This window comes from Carassius gibelio, chromosome A7 (genome assembly GCF_023724105.1).
Source record: "Carassius gibelio isolate Cgi1373 ecotype wild population from Czech Republic chromosome A7, carGib1.2-hapl.c, whole genome shotgun sequence".
Taxonomy (NCBI): domain Eukaryota; kingdom Metazoa; phylum Chordata; class Actinopteri; order Cypriniformes; family Cyprinidae; genus Carassius; species Carassius gibelio.
In genome coordinates this window covers 33,675,438-33,693,765 of record NC_068377.1, presented here as the reverse complement: position 1 = coordinate 33,693,765, position 18,328 = coordinate 33,675,438, and the positions used below count along the sequence as shown (strand labels likewise).

The window sequence follows — 18,328 nt, the reverse complement described above, 5'->3', positions numbered from 1 at the left end:
ATTGATTTTATTTTTTATGAAAAATATAAAGGATATACAAAAAGGAAAGAGAAATCGAATCAAATCAAATTATTTATCATAATCAAATTCATATTTTTTATTCAATAATACTTTATTATTTTTTGTTTTTGAATTATTTAATATATTTTTAGATTTATTTATAAAAATTCAAGTCATTATTTCTAACTAATTTTAATTTATTCCTTTTTCTTTTTTTTCAATGTTTGTTTGTATTACTGATTAAAAAATAATATATATCTGCAAATAATCAGTTATCATTATCAGCGCTATCCAGTATCGGTTCAATCAGTTTAAAGTGTCCTTGGTCAAACAAAGTAAAATAAAAAATAAAACATTTAAATTAAAAGTTGTACTGACCATAAAAGATGACTTTCATGATACTTTTACTATAAATTGTCATCGTACAGAAAAAGGCTCAGTAAAGAGTCTACACATAAAAATCCCAGCCTGCAGGTTTGGAATGACATAAGCATGACCTAGAGTATTAAATTAAATTGGCAACAACTTCAAAATGAATGTCAGAGTTGAAGCCCTCGTTCCTATCCATGTTTTGATGCATCAGCCAGTACAAAACATCCATTTAACTTCAAATTAAAAGCTTCAGTTATCAATAAATCCATGTTAACCTTTCATGATCTCAAAGATGAAGATTGAAAGGGACCCTTGATGTCTCTGGATGGTAGCATTTGTAATGGTTCTTTCGTTTCTTGTTCGAGAGGTTGTTTTGGAACCTTTTCAGCGTTCCCTCAGTGATTGTTTCCCTCTGTCCCTGCTGTTAGTAATCATGTGGTACGGGCTCTTGGTTCTGGATCCAAATAGCACAGGAGATGTTAAATTTTCTCTCTGATCTCAAAGGTGTAACACATTAAGTGTTCTGTGCTAAAATGAGGACCGGCATCTGTATCCTATTATCATCCATCATCATGTGTCCCGCCGACAGCGCCAAAATCGCTGTATACCTGAGCGGGCTTCTATTGAAATCAATGCATCGGTGAATTCAAGATTCAGGCAATGCAGGACATCAAAACGGCATCTGTATGCGTTATTTGGGACTAGATTACCCTGCTGTGTCTGCTCCGTTTTTTTCCTCCGCATGTTTGTCATTGCTTGGCTTACGAGGAAAGCAGCGGGGCAAGAACTATGTCAGACAGCTGAGAAGTAGCCTATGTCTGTACCCGGGCCAGCACAACCAGTTTTTATTGAAAACCGAGATATTGAGGGAAGTGCCTAGAGTTCCCCCGAAGTTCAGGATTTGGAGAGAGCGGGAGGAAGGGGGAACGAGAAGGAGAGGAAATCATATCCATTCAGTTGCCGTTCCCCCCTCAAACCGCTCGGCTGCCAGGAAATGCACAGTAATGCCATCTGGAATACCAATGAAATAAAGGGAAGTTCCCCTCCAGCCGGAGAGCACACAGATCAATGAATGCCGCTCTGCACGGAAGAAGATTGAGAGAGAATGAAAAAGAGATGTGGGAACAGAAGGCACAGAAAAGAAGAGGGAAAGTCACTGGTTTAGAGAAATGAAATGTCCAGAATGGCTTGCTAGCATATGACTTGTGCTGTTTTTAGTGACATTTTTACAAAAAAGGGGTTTGGTAATAATTTAGGTTTAGGGATTTCATTTGAAACTTTCTGAAAGACACTGAAAAATCATGTGGCTTTTTAAAAAAAAAAAAAAATTTTTTTTTTATATACATCAACAATGCATTAAATTAATCAATATTGACAGTAAGGGTATTAATAGCTTTACAAAAAAAAAAAAGGATTTAAATTGGATGCTGTTCTTATAAGTGTTAGAAATAAAATGTCTTAAAAATACATTAATCTTTTTGAATATATTTTAAAATGTAATTTATTCTTGCGATGCAATGCTGAATTTTCAGCATCATTACTCCAGTCTTCAGTGTCTTTCAGAAATCATTTTAATATGCACATTCGCTGCTTTCTTAATATTATCAATGCTAAAATTATTATTTTTGGCCTTTATTTGAAATGGAAATCTTTTGTAAAAAATAAAAGTAGCTTTTTGTATATTTAATGCATCCTTGCTGATTAAAAATAATGTATATAAAAATACTGATCTCTTTGAAAAAGTTCATCTGTATTGTAGCATGCAATAGGTTTGTATTCCATTCTTAACTTAGCCAGCGATTAGACAAGGTTGTGTTTGGGCCAGCATATCCAGTCATATACAGAGGGATGCATAGCTTCATATCACGTCTCTCTGGCCACATGCTCTCAGGCAAACTCAACCCATCTGTGGTGGAAGGATGTGTGTCTAGCAGGCAGAGGAAGGACTTGCAGCTTGTAGGGAGTTGAGGGACAAAATGCTCCAGCGTGTGAGTGTTAGCAGGCCGAGGAATAGAGACCAGCTGTGGTGTGTGTGTGTGTGTGGATGGATTCAAGGGGATGGAGTCAATGCCAGATCATCTGAGGACAGGATCCGTGATTGCTTTGGCAAGTACGAGAGTAACTTGCTCTCATGGGAGAACAGCCATGTGGTTGTTACCTCACACGTTCATAAATGGGGTTAAAAATGGTCTCCCCAATATTAAGGAAAAAAAGCTCCCTTCATGTGTCTGAACTGCTGTCGATTAGCACAGAAAATAAACTGCATTTAAAGCTAAAGTTGTCATACACAGTTGCCCCGAAAAGACATGTATAATATTAGAAGAGATCCTGAGAAATGATGCCGACCAATATTGATTCTAAATGATGATTATGTATAAACGAAAATGGATTTTATATACCATGTATTTTACAAGTTAACTGTTTTCTTTCCTCTCCTCTGTATATGTTTTAGCAATGAAAATGATTGTTTCATACAATCTAGGCAGATAGATAATAATAAAATACCTATTCTTTACTTATTTTTTCAGGTTACGTGCATATTAATGCATTTACAATGGAAGACTTTGGTGAAAGGAATTGCACTGGAATTAATGTTTAAACAGACACCGTTTCAAAATTCTAGCTGCAAAATGTAATAGTGCTTTAACTTATACATTCAACTTTCATTGAAAAAAAAAGCTAATTTTACAAACTAGGGCAAGTCACAGTTAATATCTGTGTTCAGTATTATCAGAGGTCAGTAGTGCTGATACTAAAAAATCCTTTATTATTATAATTTTTAAATGAATATTTCTGTAAATGTTTTAAATAAAGAGTTTCAGTTTCTGCACGTCCAGAAGTTGAGCTTAAAGTTGCAGTGTTACTCTTCTCTTTGGTTCCAGACCTCCCGACAGGCGACGGCGGGATCTGTTTGGTGTGGCCAACGCTACTTCCATCCACACTCTGTTGGCGGGAAACTGGAACCTGACAGAGGGTAACTTCTCTCATGACGAGTTGCCTAGACAGGAATTTTCCTTTATAGAGAAGAAGGTGAAGGAACGTAGCGCTGACATCAGTGGCTTGCAGCCCTTCACCGTTTACCGCATCGACGTGCACGCCTGCAACAAAGAGGTTTGGCATTGCAGCGCAGCCGCGTTTATCTTTTCCCGCACCAAAGCGGCAGGTAAGAGCAGGACATCAACATGCAATCGAAGGTGAGGCACTGTTTTCAAATACGTCATTGACAAATCTGATTTCTTTTTTCTTGTAGACAGAGCAGATGACATTCCTGGTCCTGTGACTTGGGAAGGTCTGGAGGGTTCAGTGTTTCTGAAGTGGCCTGAACCGCAGAAACCCAATGGCCTGATCCTGCTGTATGAGATACAGTATCGTCTCGGAACAGAGGTGACCGTTGTATTCACTCGTGTCATAATAAGTTTTTTTTTTAAGTTTGATTCATTGGTTCAAAAATTTCAAGTTGTGTAACAGTCAAGACTTTCAGGGGGAAAAAATTACCTTTATTTATTCATTGTTTGTTATTATTTAAATATTTTTTTAATAATGCTTTCTTTTCTTTTTCCTTAAAATTGTCCTTCTTTTTAATCCAACAGGACTTTTGGTAACACTTTAGTATAGGGTCCAATTCACACTAATAACTAGTTGCTTATTTGCATGTTTATTATTAGCTTATTGGATGTTTATCAATGCTTATAAAGTACATATAATGCATGATATCCATAATCCTACCCAATACCCTAAACTTAACAACTACCTTACAAACTATTAATAAGCAGCAAATAAGGAGTTAATTGAGGCTAAATTCATAGTTAATGGTTAGTTAACAGTGAGAATTGGACCCTAAAATAAAGTGTGACCGGACTTTTTTTTTCTTCATTCACAATTTCAGGGTAGTTATACCACATTGCTGACATTTTACCATAGCATTACATTTACAAGTATGTGTTTGTATTTCTTTTTCTACCACAGCCTGAGAAGCATGAGTGTGTATCCCGTCAACACTATAGAGAGCACAAAGGGGTGAAACTCTCCAACTTGGGACCTGGGAACTATTCTGCCCGTGTACGGGCTACGTCTCTGGCTGGAAACGGGTCATGGACAGACCCGATAACTTTCTATGTGATTCAAGTTGATCGTAAGTTTACTCAGAATTTCATCCCTTTCAACTTTTAAAAAGTGAGAGTTATAGATTATTGAGTTTCACACTTTCTCTTCTTATACGCTCAAGAATCAGGTTATGAGCACTACCTGTACTTCATGATCATCCCGATTTTCCTGATTTTTGCCATCATCGCTGGAGTGGCTTTCACCTATCTGAACAAGAGACGGTACCAGTTTTAACACACCTACACTCCATATAGGCTTCTGTAGACAAAACAATTTTCGGAGACACTCCATATACCGTAATAAAAAAATAAAAAGCAGGGACTTACCTTGAAATACTTCATGCTTGTTCTCTATTAAATATCTTAGTGCTGTTTATGATTAACAAATGCTATCTGGAATCCACAGAAACAGCGACAGGCTTGGAAACCTTTACACGTCTGTTAACCCAGAGTACTTCAGCGCAGCAGAAAGTGAGTATTCATTCAAGGGCAATATCGACTCAACATCATTTTTCATGAATAATTGTACCTCTTGTATTTGTTTACAGTGTATGTGCCGGATGAATGGGAAGTGGAGCGAGAGAAAATCACAATGTGCCGAGAGCTTGGACAAGGATCCTTTGGTATGGTGTATGAGGGCATCGCCAAAGGTGTTGTGAAAGATGAGCCGGAAACCAGGGTGGCTATTAAAACGGTCAACGAATCGGCTAGCTTGCACGAGCGCATCGAGTTCCTCAATGAAGCTTCTGTGATGAAGGAGTTCAACTGTCACCATGTGGTTAGTCGGAGAATGCATGGCAGATCTCACCTGATGCTTTAAAGATTGGCAGCATTGGTGTAAACTAATGTCGACTTTTAGCTGGTGGCTTCCTCTGATGTGGTTTGCTATTGGTTTAGGTGCGTCTGCTGGGCGTAGTTTCGCAGGGTCAGCCCACCCTGGTGATCATGGAGCTGATGACACGAGGAGATCTGAAGAGTTACTTGCGCTCACTTCGATCCGCTAAGGTGAATAAAGTTATGCACGATACATCTTCATGTCACTGATTTTGTTACTGCTATTCTAAATTCCTGAAAGCTAAGAATTGCCACCTGTTTAGTAGTGTAGTTGAATTTTGAGTCATAATTGAGCAATTTCCATTCATCAGAATTAGTCATCTGCGTTTGCAATGCCTCAGCATGAAATGCACAAGACTCACTGGGTTTTGGAGTAGAGCTGCAGTATCATTCTCCTCTTCCTCTTGCGTCCTCAGAACATCTCCAGCTTGCCTTTGCCACCATTGAAGAAGATGATTCAGATGGCTGGAGAGATCGCGGACGGCATGGCTTACCTCAACGCCAACAAATTTGTTCACAGAGACTTGGCAGCAAGGAATTGCATGGTGGCGGAGGATTTTGCTGTCAAAATTGGTGGTATGTGATGAAATGTATTCACTTTTATTGGCTTGTATTTGATATGTGAAATGCTTTAAAATAGGGACTAGTTATCTAACTTTTTGTTAATCTAGTTTTTTCAGGTGTATTATTTTTTAGTATCGGTGCTTTAAACAATCAATTTTGCGATAATAGGGTTTTAACCTATTTTAGTCATAAATTATCATCAATTGGTAACATTTCACAGTAAATATTGATAGTTATTAAATGTAAAAAGATTGCATTGACAAATTGCATATTTTGCACTGTTGCTCATTGTTTCGTAACAAAATTAGATACTAAAATTAAGGAGTGTGCTATATCAACACTATTAGTTAGTGTCTAGTTTTTATGTATAATAATAATATTAATAAAAAATGCTGAATGAATTGGAAATCTCTTTGTAAATGAATGTTATTCATCTGATTGTGAATGATTCATACATGCATTCAGTTCGTGCAATTTTTAATCAAAATCTCATAACCGGATCTTCTGGATAAACAATACTCCAGTCATTTTTCTGCTTAAATTCTATTGATTGCTATTGCAATCGACTGCAAGCTCCTGGATCTGTTGTTAGTACAGAAGAAAATCTCTGTTGCTGCATTGCGACTTTAAGATTTGTGTTAATTTAACCATTGTGTACTGTAGCAATAAATTAAAGGGTTTGTAGTAAATTATGGCAAACATTATGCATCTTTCATACTTTCAATAACATTTATTTTGCATTATATTCCATTAATTGTGCTTATGTTCACTTTGACTTTTTAGTGTTTAGTGTCTGTGCATCCCCAATTTTAATTCCATAATTAACAAGTAATGAATTGCTAGTATATGTTCTTTATTTTGTTTGGCTAAATCTTAAGTAAAGCTGTAGACATTTAGTAACTTCACATCATTTATCCTCAAATCTGTAGACTTTGGCATGACACGGGACATTTATGAGACTGATTACTACAGAAAAGGAGGCAAGGGACTGCTGCCTGTGCGCTGGATGTCTCCAGAGTCTCTCAAAGATGGAGTTTTCACCACCATGTCTGATGTCTGGTAAGCTTTCATGTGTTCAATAGAGAATCAGTTACAGTCATAGAGATATTAACGGAGATGTATAGTGAACCGTGTATCAGGGTACATCAGTCTAGACTTTGTAGCTGTAGAACGACATCTGCATTTGAGCAAAGACCGCCACTTTAGTGGTCACTTCAGTTTCTCCACTAGCTGAATGAGAAATGAAAAACACACTCGCACAGCTCAACACACATTTTCCATTACATGGTGCATACGTTAATGCGGTAAGCAATGAGGAGAAACATCTTTCCATATATTTCAGAAGAAGCTGGCAATCAAGCCTCATCGGCCCTCATGCTAGTCTCATTTCAATGAAAGCCTTGGGGAGTCTAGACCGCACTTTTCCGGAAACGGCAACAGCTGCGGCTGATATGAGCGGCATTCCAGAGTCTCAAGGAATCTTTAGTCCATTCGTCCTCCCGTGTCGTAATAAGTAGCTTTTTGAGCTCGCTGGGAGGTTTGCGCTTAAATCTTTTGTTAAGGATCAGAATCAAGTACTCCCTGTTCAGGAAGAGGATTGAACTTAATTACAATGCGCTCAAGTTTCCTTCCAGGTGTCCGGAGAGTCTGCCCTAACAGTTCATCTTTCTGTCCAGGGTCACCGTCAGGCCTTGATTATATGGAATGTCTGGTTAACTTCACAAAAGGATCAGATATAGAATTAGTGTTTTGCCAATAATTACAAATTTACAAATAAAAAATTCAAAGGCTGTTTAGATCAGAATCAGAATATCATGTCTGTTTATTAAAGTCTAAGTGTGCAATTTGTGGCACCAAACGGATGTAAATGAATAATTTCAGACAAATTTCTTGAACGTTCTTCTATTTGTCAGACAAACAGACCATCCAAATTCATGTCACTGGTTAAAGTGCAGAGGATGTAAGTACTGTACATATTGACTCAAAATTATATACCTTTTTATATATTTAAAATATTTATATTTATTTAGCAGCGTCATGTTTCTTTTGTGCACATGCATTGCAATTTTGCTTTGCCTTTTATTTTGTGATTTTATTTCGTTTTACTTCGTTTTGGAGCTCCAGCATCCCCTTAATGCTATGTAGGATAAGCGGTTTGGACTATGCATTGATGATTTTTTTTTAAAGGAAATTATATTGCTGTAAATGCATTATTAAATATTAATAGTATGGATAACAAAAAAATCCAAATAACCTTACTCAATATTTGAGTGGACTAAAAATATAGTCGTTAGCTAGCGACATGTTAATGTTATATTGCAATTAGTTGTGAATGTTTAATAAGCCTAGTGTGAAATCTTGTTCGTTTTTAGCACATCACATTTATGCTTCGTGTAAAAGGTGACCCCAGAATATATAGTGACGCTCAGTGAGAAAGTGAATTGCGCAAGTTCAGTACAATTAAATGTATAATTTTATCAAATACTTTATAAATTCCGTTGATTAATGTCCAGTGTGTAGCACTGAGCTGCTGTCTAATGTAAAGCGTTTTTAAATCTATGTAGGCAGTAATAAAACACAAAGCAGCTCATTAGGTTTTGGAACAGAGCCTTTGATTATTTTTATGCCGGCTTTGAAGCTCTTTTGTATCTTATTTAGATGTACAACACTTACTCGCAGGAAAATAATACAAGTAAGCCCCGAAAGAAAAAGCATTACTTGAAGGTATTTCTGTTATGTGCTTAATAGCTTTATTATCAAAAGACCACGGCACGTTATATTGTATAATTTGTCTGAGCTGCTGACTCATTATAATGACAACTTGCTCCCATTTGAAAGTTTTAGGTACACACATCACTCATTGTCAGTGAAAACATTGATATATCTTGAAAAAAACTCTTCAGGGAGCAGTTCTTTTGCGAGTGGGGAGCTTTCAACTGAACTCACTCAGAATTGAAACAGAAGATCGTCATCTTGTCGACACTTTGGTCGCTATCAATGTCGATTTATTCAAGCGTTTCTCATCTGTTGTCTTACAGGTCTTTTGGGGTGGTGTTGTGGGAAATCGCCACCCTGGCCGAGCAACCCTATCAGGGCATGTCCAATGAGCAGGTACTGCGATTTGTTATGGAGGGAGGACTGCTAGACAAACCTGACAACTGCCCTGACATGCTGTAAGTCATCTTATTCACACCTTTCACTCACTTTGTTGTTCCAAGTGCAGTGTTTAGAAACATTTCCAAACTGTTGTTTTCCATCCAGTGAAAGTAAATCGTGTCCAGAGCTGTCAGGCTCCGAAAATGAAAAAAAAAAACATTAAAATGGTCCATAGAAAAGTCTTGTGAAGCTTTATGATACTTTAGTGTGTTACATACCAAAATTCAATGTTACTTTTGCGTGCCATCTGTGCAGGATTGGTTTCATTGGTTCACAAACAAACCTGGTGCAACATCTTGATGTGGATATTTTGAAAGTTCTTTATATGAATATTCATGTTAGGTTTGGAAGGACATGATGCTGAATAAATGATGACAGAATTGACATTTTTGGGTGGACTTTGCCTTTTAAAAAGTAGAAAGTCTGCCACCTACTGTATAATTCAGGTTGTAATATCAAAAAGCTGAAAACAAGGATAGACATTAAAAATCTGGATTCGCTTGAGAATTAATGGTATTTACCCAAAACGTTTTTGACTTTGGCCATTATTTGTTTTGGATTTTAAATCTACCGAGTCTAACCCTCTACCTCTGCGGGCTGGGTCTAAATTTAAGTATAATTTGTTTATTTGTTAGAGTCTCCAAGCTATGGGTTTTCTTTGGCGCGGTTTGAGTTAGGTTGTGTCTGACTTCAGGTCTGTGTTTTATCTGAAGTGTGAGAGCTGGCAGTGACATCCAAGCACTCAATGCACTACAGGTATTCCACATTTTTAATAATATAACATTATACCAGGAGGGAGAGAGGTGGGTGTGTGTGTCTTGAGATGAAAGGGGTACAAAGACTGTGCTGGATGATGACATCACTGAAACAACAGTGAACCGACTTTAACAGAAAAACTGACTATTTTCTATTGTCCTTTTTGCGTTATCAGCAAACTTTTTTTTCTGTTTAACAATGTAAAGCTGTTTTGACACTATCTGTATTGTATAAAGTGCTATATATATTGCGGAAGAACATCGTAGCCGGAACTACTTCTCTCTGTTTATGTCTATGAAGAATCACAAAGGTACTGGGTTACTCCGCCGCGGTGCCCCCGAAGCAATCTAAAATAGTCCTAATATAAACACTTATTATAGGTGCACCCTAGTGATTCAGGACAAGCCAAAAACATGGTTTGGAAAATGGATTCATGGTGTACTTGCTTATTATATACATTTTTCTACATTTTGAACACAAACAAAGTTACGGACCGCAGCTCTGATTGGTTGTTTCTTACCGGGAGCGATGGAGTTTCTGCAAATGGCAATAGGACCACTGGGAGGAGCCAGAGGAGCTGGATTTTTTCACAGATTATCTGTCAAAAAGTTCCCTACAGCACCTTTAATGGCTGTATGTGTAAACCATATTTTATTTTTATTTTAATAATTTTTTCAGCCACAGCTTGTTTTTCATCTATTAAATGACTGTTTATCACTTTTCAGCTTAGTTGGATAAAACAGAAAATTAGTTCCATATAGAAAATAAATAAATAAAATATTTTTAATTATATAATTTATTTACAAAAAACATTTTTAATTATATAATAATTAGATTTTTTTTACAAAATCAATAAAAAAAGGAAGCCATTTTTTTTCTTAACTTATTGGTGAAACAAATGAACAATGATGTTTTGTTTCAGGACAAATGGTAGTTTGTGTTTTCTTAGTCCACTGTCCATTGACGGGAATTGCACAATGGTTTGCATTGGCCTGTGCCTTTTTTTCATTGCAAGGATGTCTGGTTCAGGGTCTTTGTTGTGGTTAGTCACCATTTTGCACCTTTTACCACTTTCTTTTTTAGAGAAGTGCTGGGAAGGATGAAGTGGTCTTTAAGGCAGCCAGAACAGGAGTGGAGGAGGGCATGTGGGAGGGATTTGGGCTGGTACTTGCTGCTTTATTACTGCGGCTGCTTCTGTCTTGTGTTTTAATGAGCCAGTGCCTGACTGCAGAGACTATAGCCCCTTTCACACTGCCATTCCGGCAAATACAGGGGTAAAGTGTTCCTGTAATTGTTCCCTGGTCGCTAGATTTGGCACTTTCACACTGCCAGTGATGACCCGGTATATGTGCGTGCTTTCTCGCACAACCCTTGAAGATCCCGTAACGACACGTGACATCAGCGCGTGACATGTAATGTACGAGTCGACAACGCTTGGCACGTTATACTTTAACTGAAGCAAGCAAACGATCTCGGCATCAGCGCGGAAAGTGAAGAACTAACTGATCTCTGCTTCATTACAGTTTGCACATATGTTTTCGTCGCGAATGTTGACCTTCCTTCAAGATTTTTTACCTTTCCGGCTGGTAAAAGAGTCGCGCGATAATGCGCGTCATCACTTCGATACGGAATTAGATCTGGCTTTTGTTCACACAGCGCTCGTTCCGGATCGATTACCGCAATGTTATTAGGTCCCCGACCCGGGTTCAATTCGGTAATCAATTCCGGGACGTGGTTGCTTTCACACAGAAGGCGACCAGGCAATGTTACGGGAATATTGCGGGTCTGACGTGCAGTGTGAAAGGGGCTTAACAGTGCCAACGGAAGTCCAGCTGTTTGATTAAAACCGGAAATTATGTGCAACTTACCAAGGAAGCCATGCATTATTATTTTTTCCCCTTCTTGTTTTCTCATTATCACGACTTTAATTTTCTCGTGATATTGACACAAACAGTTGTTTTCTCATCACAACTTAATTTTCTCGTGATCTCGACATAACCAGAGTTGTTTTCTTGTTATAACAACTTAATTTTCTCGTGATATCGACATAACCAGAGTTGTTTGTAGAACTACTTTTGTTATGTCGAGATCACGAGAAAACAACTTTAGTTATGTCCAGATCACGAGAAAATTATGTTGTTATAAAGCGAAAACAACTCTCGTTATGTCGAGATCAAAAGGTAATGCAGTCAATATAACGAGAAAACTACTCTCGTTATGTCGAGATCACGAGATAATGAAGTCATTATAACGAGAAAACTACTCTCGTTATGTCGAGATTACGAGATAATGAAGTCATTATAACGAGAAAACTACTCTCATTATGTCGAGATTACGAGATAATGAAGTCATTATAACGAGAAAACTACTCTTATGTCGAGATTATGAGATAATGAAGTCATTATAACTAGAAAACTACTCTCGTTATGTCAAGATCACGAGATAATGAAGTCATTATAACTAGAAAACTACTCTCTTTATGTCGAGATTATGAGATAATGAAGTCATTATAACTAGAAAACTACTCTCATTATGTCGAGATCACGAGATAATGAAGTCATTATAACTAGAAAACTACTCTCTTTATGTCGAGATTATGAGATAATGAAGTCATTATAACTAGAAAACTACTCTCATTATGTCGAGATCACGAGATAATGAAGTCATTATAACTAGAAAACTACTCTCTTTATGTCGAGATTATGAGATAATGAAGTCATTATAACTAGAAAACTACTCTCTTTATGTCGAGATTATGAGATAATGAAGTCATTATAACTAGAAAACTACTCTCGTTATGTCGAGATCACAAGATAATGAAGTCATTATAACGAGAAAAACTACTCTCGTTATGTCGAGATCACGAGATAATGAAGTCATTATAACTAGAAAACTACTCTCTTTATGTCGAGATTATGAGATAATGAAGTCATTATAACTAGAAAACTACTCTCGTTATGTCGAGATCACAAGATAATGAAGTCATTATAACGAGAAAACTACTCTCTTTATGTCGAGATTATGAGATAATGAAGTCATTATAACTAGAAAACTACTCGTTATGTCGAGATTACGAGATAATGAAGTCAATATAACGAGAAAACTACTCTCGTTATGTCGAGATCACAAGATAATGAAGTCATTATAACGAGAAAAACTACTCTCGTTATGTCGAGATCACGAGATAATGAAGTCATTATAACTAGAAAACTACTCTCTTTATGTCGAGATTATGAGATAATGAAGTCATTATAACTAGAAAACTACTCTCGTTATGTCGAGATCACAAGATAATGAAGTCATTATAACGAGAAAACTACTCTCTTTATGTCGAGATTATGAGATAATGAAGTCATTATAACTAGAAAACTACTCGTTATGTCGAGATTACGAGATAATGAAGTCATTATAACTAGAAAACTACTCTCGTTATGTCGAGATCACAAGATAATGAAGTCATTATAACGAGAAAAACTACTCTCGTTATGTCGAGATCACGAGATAATGAAGTCATTATAACTAGAAAACTACTCTCTTTATGTCGAGATTATGAGATAATGAAGTCATTATAACTAGAAAACTACTCTCGTTATGTCGAGATCACAAGATAATGAAGTCATTATAACGAGAAAACTACTCTCTTTATGTCGAGATTATGAGATAATGAAGTCATTATAACTAGAAAACTACTCGTTATGTCGAGATTACGAGATAATGAAGTCAATATAACGAAAAACTACTCTTGTTATGTCGAGATCACGAGATAATGAAGTCATTATAACGAGAAAACTACTCTCGTTATGTCAAGATTACGAGATAATGAAGTCATTATAACTAGAAAACTACTCTCGTTATGTCAAGATTACGAGATAATGAAGTCATTATAACCAGAAAACTACTCTCGTTATGTCAAGATCACGAGATAATGAAGTCATTATAACGAGAAAACTACTCTTGTTATGTCAAGATTACGAGATAATGAAGTCATTATAACGAGAAAAACTACTCTCGTTATGTCAAGATCACGAGATAATGAAGTCATTATAACGAGAAAAACTACTCTCGTTATGTCAAGATTACGAGATAATGAAGTCATTATAATGAGAAAACTACTCTCGTTATGTCAAGATCACGAGATAATGAAGTCATTATAACGAGAAAAACTACTCTCGTTATGTCGAGATCACGAGATAATGAAGTCATTATAACGAGAAAAACTACTCTCGTTATGTCGAGATTACGAGATAATGAAGTCATTATAACGAGAAAAACTACTCTCGTTATGTCGAGATCACGAGATAATGAAATCATTATCATGAGAAAACTACTCTTGTTATGTCGAGATTATGAGATAATGAAGTCATTAAAAACAGAAACCTACACTCGTTATGTTGAGATCATGAGATAATGAAGTCATTATAACGAGAAAAAAGTTGTGACAGAGACAACAAGAAGGGGGAAAAACATAACTTAGAACTTCCGTAGCTTACCAATTAGAAGTGGCAAATTAAAGTGGATCTTGAAATACTTTATAACTTTTTATAAAAATTAAAGAACCTGCTTTGTTGCACAGGACTGTTGCTAGTATTAATGCTATTTTGAGTTAATATTTAACTGTCCAGAGATTGTTAATGAAATTGTTTTGCACGCCAAATCAAAGTCTGTCATCTATGATTTTAATTTTTTGTTTTCATGATGAGAATCAAAAAAGAAATTAACACATGGAAAGGATCAAGGTTAAAAAAAAAGTTTGCATACCTTAAGAAAGCTTGATGATATTCATCAATAATGTTCATTATTCAGAAATATTTATTTATATGAAATGTTTCTTTGAAAAATAAAGATAAAAAGGTAATACTTAATAATAATTACTCAACTTTTCTTGAGTATATTTTTTGTTATAGCTGTAATATAATCATATTACAATTTCTAAAATACCTAAATAAATAAAAAATAAAAATGTTTATAATTAACATGAATTAAATTACTTAAAACTTCTCACTTGCATGTTGAATTAAATTTTTCAACATCGTGATCCATATTTTTCCGAAAATCCATATTTGTCCGAAAATCCATATTTTGTTCTTCCAAAGGTTAAGTCAAGTTCATATCGCACTTTTAACACTGGAGGTGCTAAAATCAGCCTGAACCTCCCCATCAATGGAAACGTCATCTAGTGCCATGCAGGAAAAACAAGCTGGAGGCTCAGAGGGCAGTGAGTCCAGTCTCTCTGTCTCACAGCTGGAGAGCCAAAAGCCTCAGAGTGTGTGTGTGTGTGTGTGTGTGAGAGAGAGAGAGACACGGTGAAAATACCACACTTGGATTTGCTGGTGTGAATGTTTATGTATGTGGTGCTCGGGTTTTTGTGACTGTCAGCTGATGTTTGCGCTAGCTGTGTGTGGGTGTGTAGCCGGCGCTGGTGTTTGTAAGACTAATGGTGTGTGTTACTCGACTAGTGTGTGAGCTGGCACAGGCATCCCAGTATTTATTTCAGCAGACTCCTCTGGTATTCTTAGCGTGTTTGTGTATAATTAAAACGGTGAACTGGAATGCTCTAGTGTCAGTTAGATCATACGCTTTTATTTATTTATTTATTTATTTATTTATTTTCCCCCTCACTGGCGCTCTCTGGCCTCCTTTACAACTCTCTCCAGCTCTGCAGTTTGATTTCATCACAGTTGTGTGTTTGCTGTGCAGTAAAGAGGTCACCGCATTCACCATGAGCTCACTGCAGCTGTGTTTGGGACGTAACCCCTGATAGCATGCATGTTTGTGTTACGGATTGGTCACACTGCCACCTGTTGTTCAGAGCTACGGCAAGTAGGCGTAGGAGGTTTGAACAAGATCTTAGGAGAAATTAGATCTTATAGTTTCAGTATATGTGACTATAATGTTAAATAGCACAATATTCAATATATAGAGTGACTATGATTAAATGATGAAGTATTTATAAATAATTTGTACATTTTTCATTTCAAGACTTTGTCTTTTAACAATGCAAATCAATAAGATAGATTTATTGATAGTTTTTTATATCAAGTAGTCTACACATGAAGATTGTAATGCTATTTTGATAAAGTATAGATATATACAGTACTATTTATAACTTTAAAATTAATAAACAAAATGGTTAATTGTGTGTGTGTGTGTGTGTGGAGTGACTTAAATTATTTAAAATGAAAAGGACTTTTTTTTTTAATGACACCAACCAAAAAGTTAAATTATTGATAATGTGTATTATAAAGAGTGCACAGTATAATTTTTTTTATGAAGTAATATATTTTGTTATTAATATTTTAATAAATACATAAAATTCATAATAAAAGGACATGTATATTTAAAAAATTATAATAATAATTAAATAAAGATTTACAAATTTAACTGACGCAATCCAGAATTAAGATTATTAATTTGTTATATGTAATAAATACTTTAATTATTGCATTATGTATGTTATGTTGATTATGATAATTACATATTAGAAATGTATTTTATAATAAATTGATTGAACAAATTTAATAAATATATATATATACAGAATATAATAATTTAACACTATTAATACAATACTATTAATAGGTGTGTGTGTGTGTGTGCGTGTGTGTGTGTGTGTGTGTGTGTCTTTTTTGTCATATTTATCTGTTGTCAGAAACTTTGTAACTGACTTTTAACTCTTCGTTTTATCAGACAAACATAATCTTAAAATGGCCAAATAGCATTCATTCGTGTGGACTGGACAACAACTAGATTTGATGTTTCTCAAGGGTCGTGTCGCTGAACTTCTCTTTGTGTGCTCTTGTGCTCTTTCAGGTTTGAACTGATGCGCATGTGCTGGCAATACAACCCCAAAATGCGGCCGTCCTTCCTGGAGATCATCAGCAGCATCAAGGACGACCTGGAAGAGGGTTTCAAGGAGACAAGCTTCTTCTACAGCGAGGAGAACAAACCCCCGGACACCGAAGAGCTGGACATGGAGAATGTGGGAACCATGGAGAACGTTCCTCTGGAGCCGTCCTCCAGCCTGCAGCCCCTCGCACCCTCTCTGGCCTCCCCTCAACAGTGCGCCCCTGCGTCCCAAGGCTCCTCCACCCCAGCCGGCCCGTCCTCACCGCCTTCCTCCCCCAGCTCCACGGACAAGCACCCGCTCCCCACGTCTGCGGCAAACGGGCCCTCAATGGTTCTCCAGAGCCCATTTGACGAGACCCAGCCTTACGCTCACATGAACGGTGGACGTAAGAACGAGCGTGCCTTGCCTCTGCCCCAGTCGTCGGCTTGCTGATCGGCGGCCCGGTCCCGTTTCAGGACATGTCCCTGTCTGTCAAGCCACTGTGTGGTCTCCTGAGAAGAAATATTAAAATAAAGAGACAAGGAGAGATGAAATGGTACAAACTGAGAGTCCAGGCAATCAATCTTTTCAGTCATACCTCAACGAACAAAGTTTGGATTTCTTTGTTTTTTGTGCATTTCGATTGAATCGTTGAATTGATTGACATGAACTCATTTGTTATTTCCTTAGACTGGATGACTGACTGAAAAACCATGACCTTCACTCTCGCACTCGATAGGCTGACTGTTTTTTGTTACGTTTTGTTACTTTTCTAAACTTCCAAAACTGGTTTGAAGGTCTATCAGAGCCAGTAGTGGTACGGTGGCATTATTACGACACGCTCTGCATATCTCGAAGCCAATCCAACAGCGAAGCACTTGCTCTTGTCTTTGTTTCCAAAGACGTGCGTCTAAATTAGAGAAAGATGTGTAAGGTTTTTCTTTTGCTTTTCTTAGAAGTTTGTTTCCCCGACCTGGGGATGGAAATCCGTGCGTTTTCTGCAAATCTTCAGGCTGTGCAACGTAGTGAAGAAGAAATTCTTTAATCTGCCAGATGTCTGTCTGTCTTTTCTTTTCTTTTTATTAATGTTGCCAAATTGTCATTTAGTTCTCCGTGCATCCATATTTCCCTGGTGATCCAAACCAACTTAAAGGAATAATTCAGATTTTCATTTTTGGATGGAATTATTCATTTAAAATCACCAAGATTCATTTAAATTCATCAAGAGTCCCACTTTTCTTTCGTCTTGCTTAGGGTTTGACGTATTTAGGATGAAATAAGGCAAGAGTCGAGCAACAGATGCAGCAGATATTACATTGCAAAGAAACTTTGGATAAAAAAAGAAGCTCAAGAGGTTTTAAGTAGTGGCTTTTTTTTTTTTGAGCAATTCTTTCTCTTGGTGGTTCAGTCGTACGTCGGACCACAGAGCATGTGCATCGTTTGTCGGTCACTTTTGTACCTTTTTTACAGTTCAGATTGATCATCTACATGTCTGTGCTAAAAAAAAAGCTGCTATTTTATTATTGTTTTTCTTTTGTGGTTGTAATATATATATATATATATATATATATATATATATATATATATATATATATATATATATATATATATATATATATATATATATATATATATATAAATATATATATATATATAAATATATAAATGTAAAAAGTTTTTCAGGTGTAATCCTTTGCCTTTCCACTAGAGTCCATTT

The 18,328-nt window shown here is 36.4% G+C and overlaps 1 protein-coding gene across 3 annotated transcripts in view; it reads left to right on the top strand.

The window, feature by feature from the left end:
* Positions 1 to 18,189, top strand: part of LOC128017328 (insulin-like growth factor 1 receptor) — an 87,355-nt gene extending 69,166 nt beyond the window's left edge. For 2 of the 3 annotated variants that reach the window (XM_052602672.1, XM_052602673.1), the window contains 11 exons: positions 3,255 to 3,535; positions 3,623 to 3,756; positions 4,339 to 4,504; positions 4,598 to 4,697; positions 4,882 to 4,946; positions 5,024 to 5,253; positions 5,373 to 5,480; positions 5,726 to 5,885; positions 6,803 to 6,932; positions 8,912 to 9,046; positions 16,596 to 18,189. In XM_052602672.1, coding sequence (XP_052458632.1) covers positions 3,255 to 3,535; positions 3,623 to 3,756; positions 4,339 to 4,504; positions 4,598 to 4,697; positions 4,882 to 4,946; positions 5,024 to 5,253; positions 5,373 to 5,480; positions 5,726 to 5,885; positions 6,803 to 6,932; positions 8,912 to 9,046; positions 16,596 to 17,064 — 1,978 coding nt within the window. In that variant the 3' untranslated portion in view covers positions 17,065 to 18,189. Of the gene's footprint in view, positions 1 to 3,254; positions 3,536 to 3,622; positions 3,757 to 4,338; positions 4,505 to 4,597; positions 4,698 to 4,881; positions 4,947 to 5,023; positions 5,254 to 5,372; positions 5,481 to 5,725; positions 5,886 to 6,802; positions 6,937 to 8,911; positions 9,047 to 16,595 lie in introns of those variants that run through there. The other variant, XM_052602674.1, reaches the window with a different exon arrangement.
* The last annotated feature ends 139 nt before the right edge of the window (positions 18,190 to 18,328 follow it).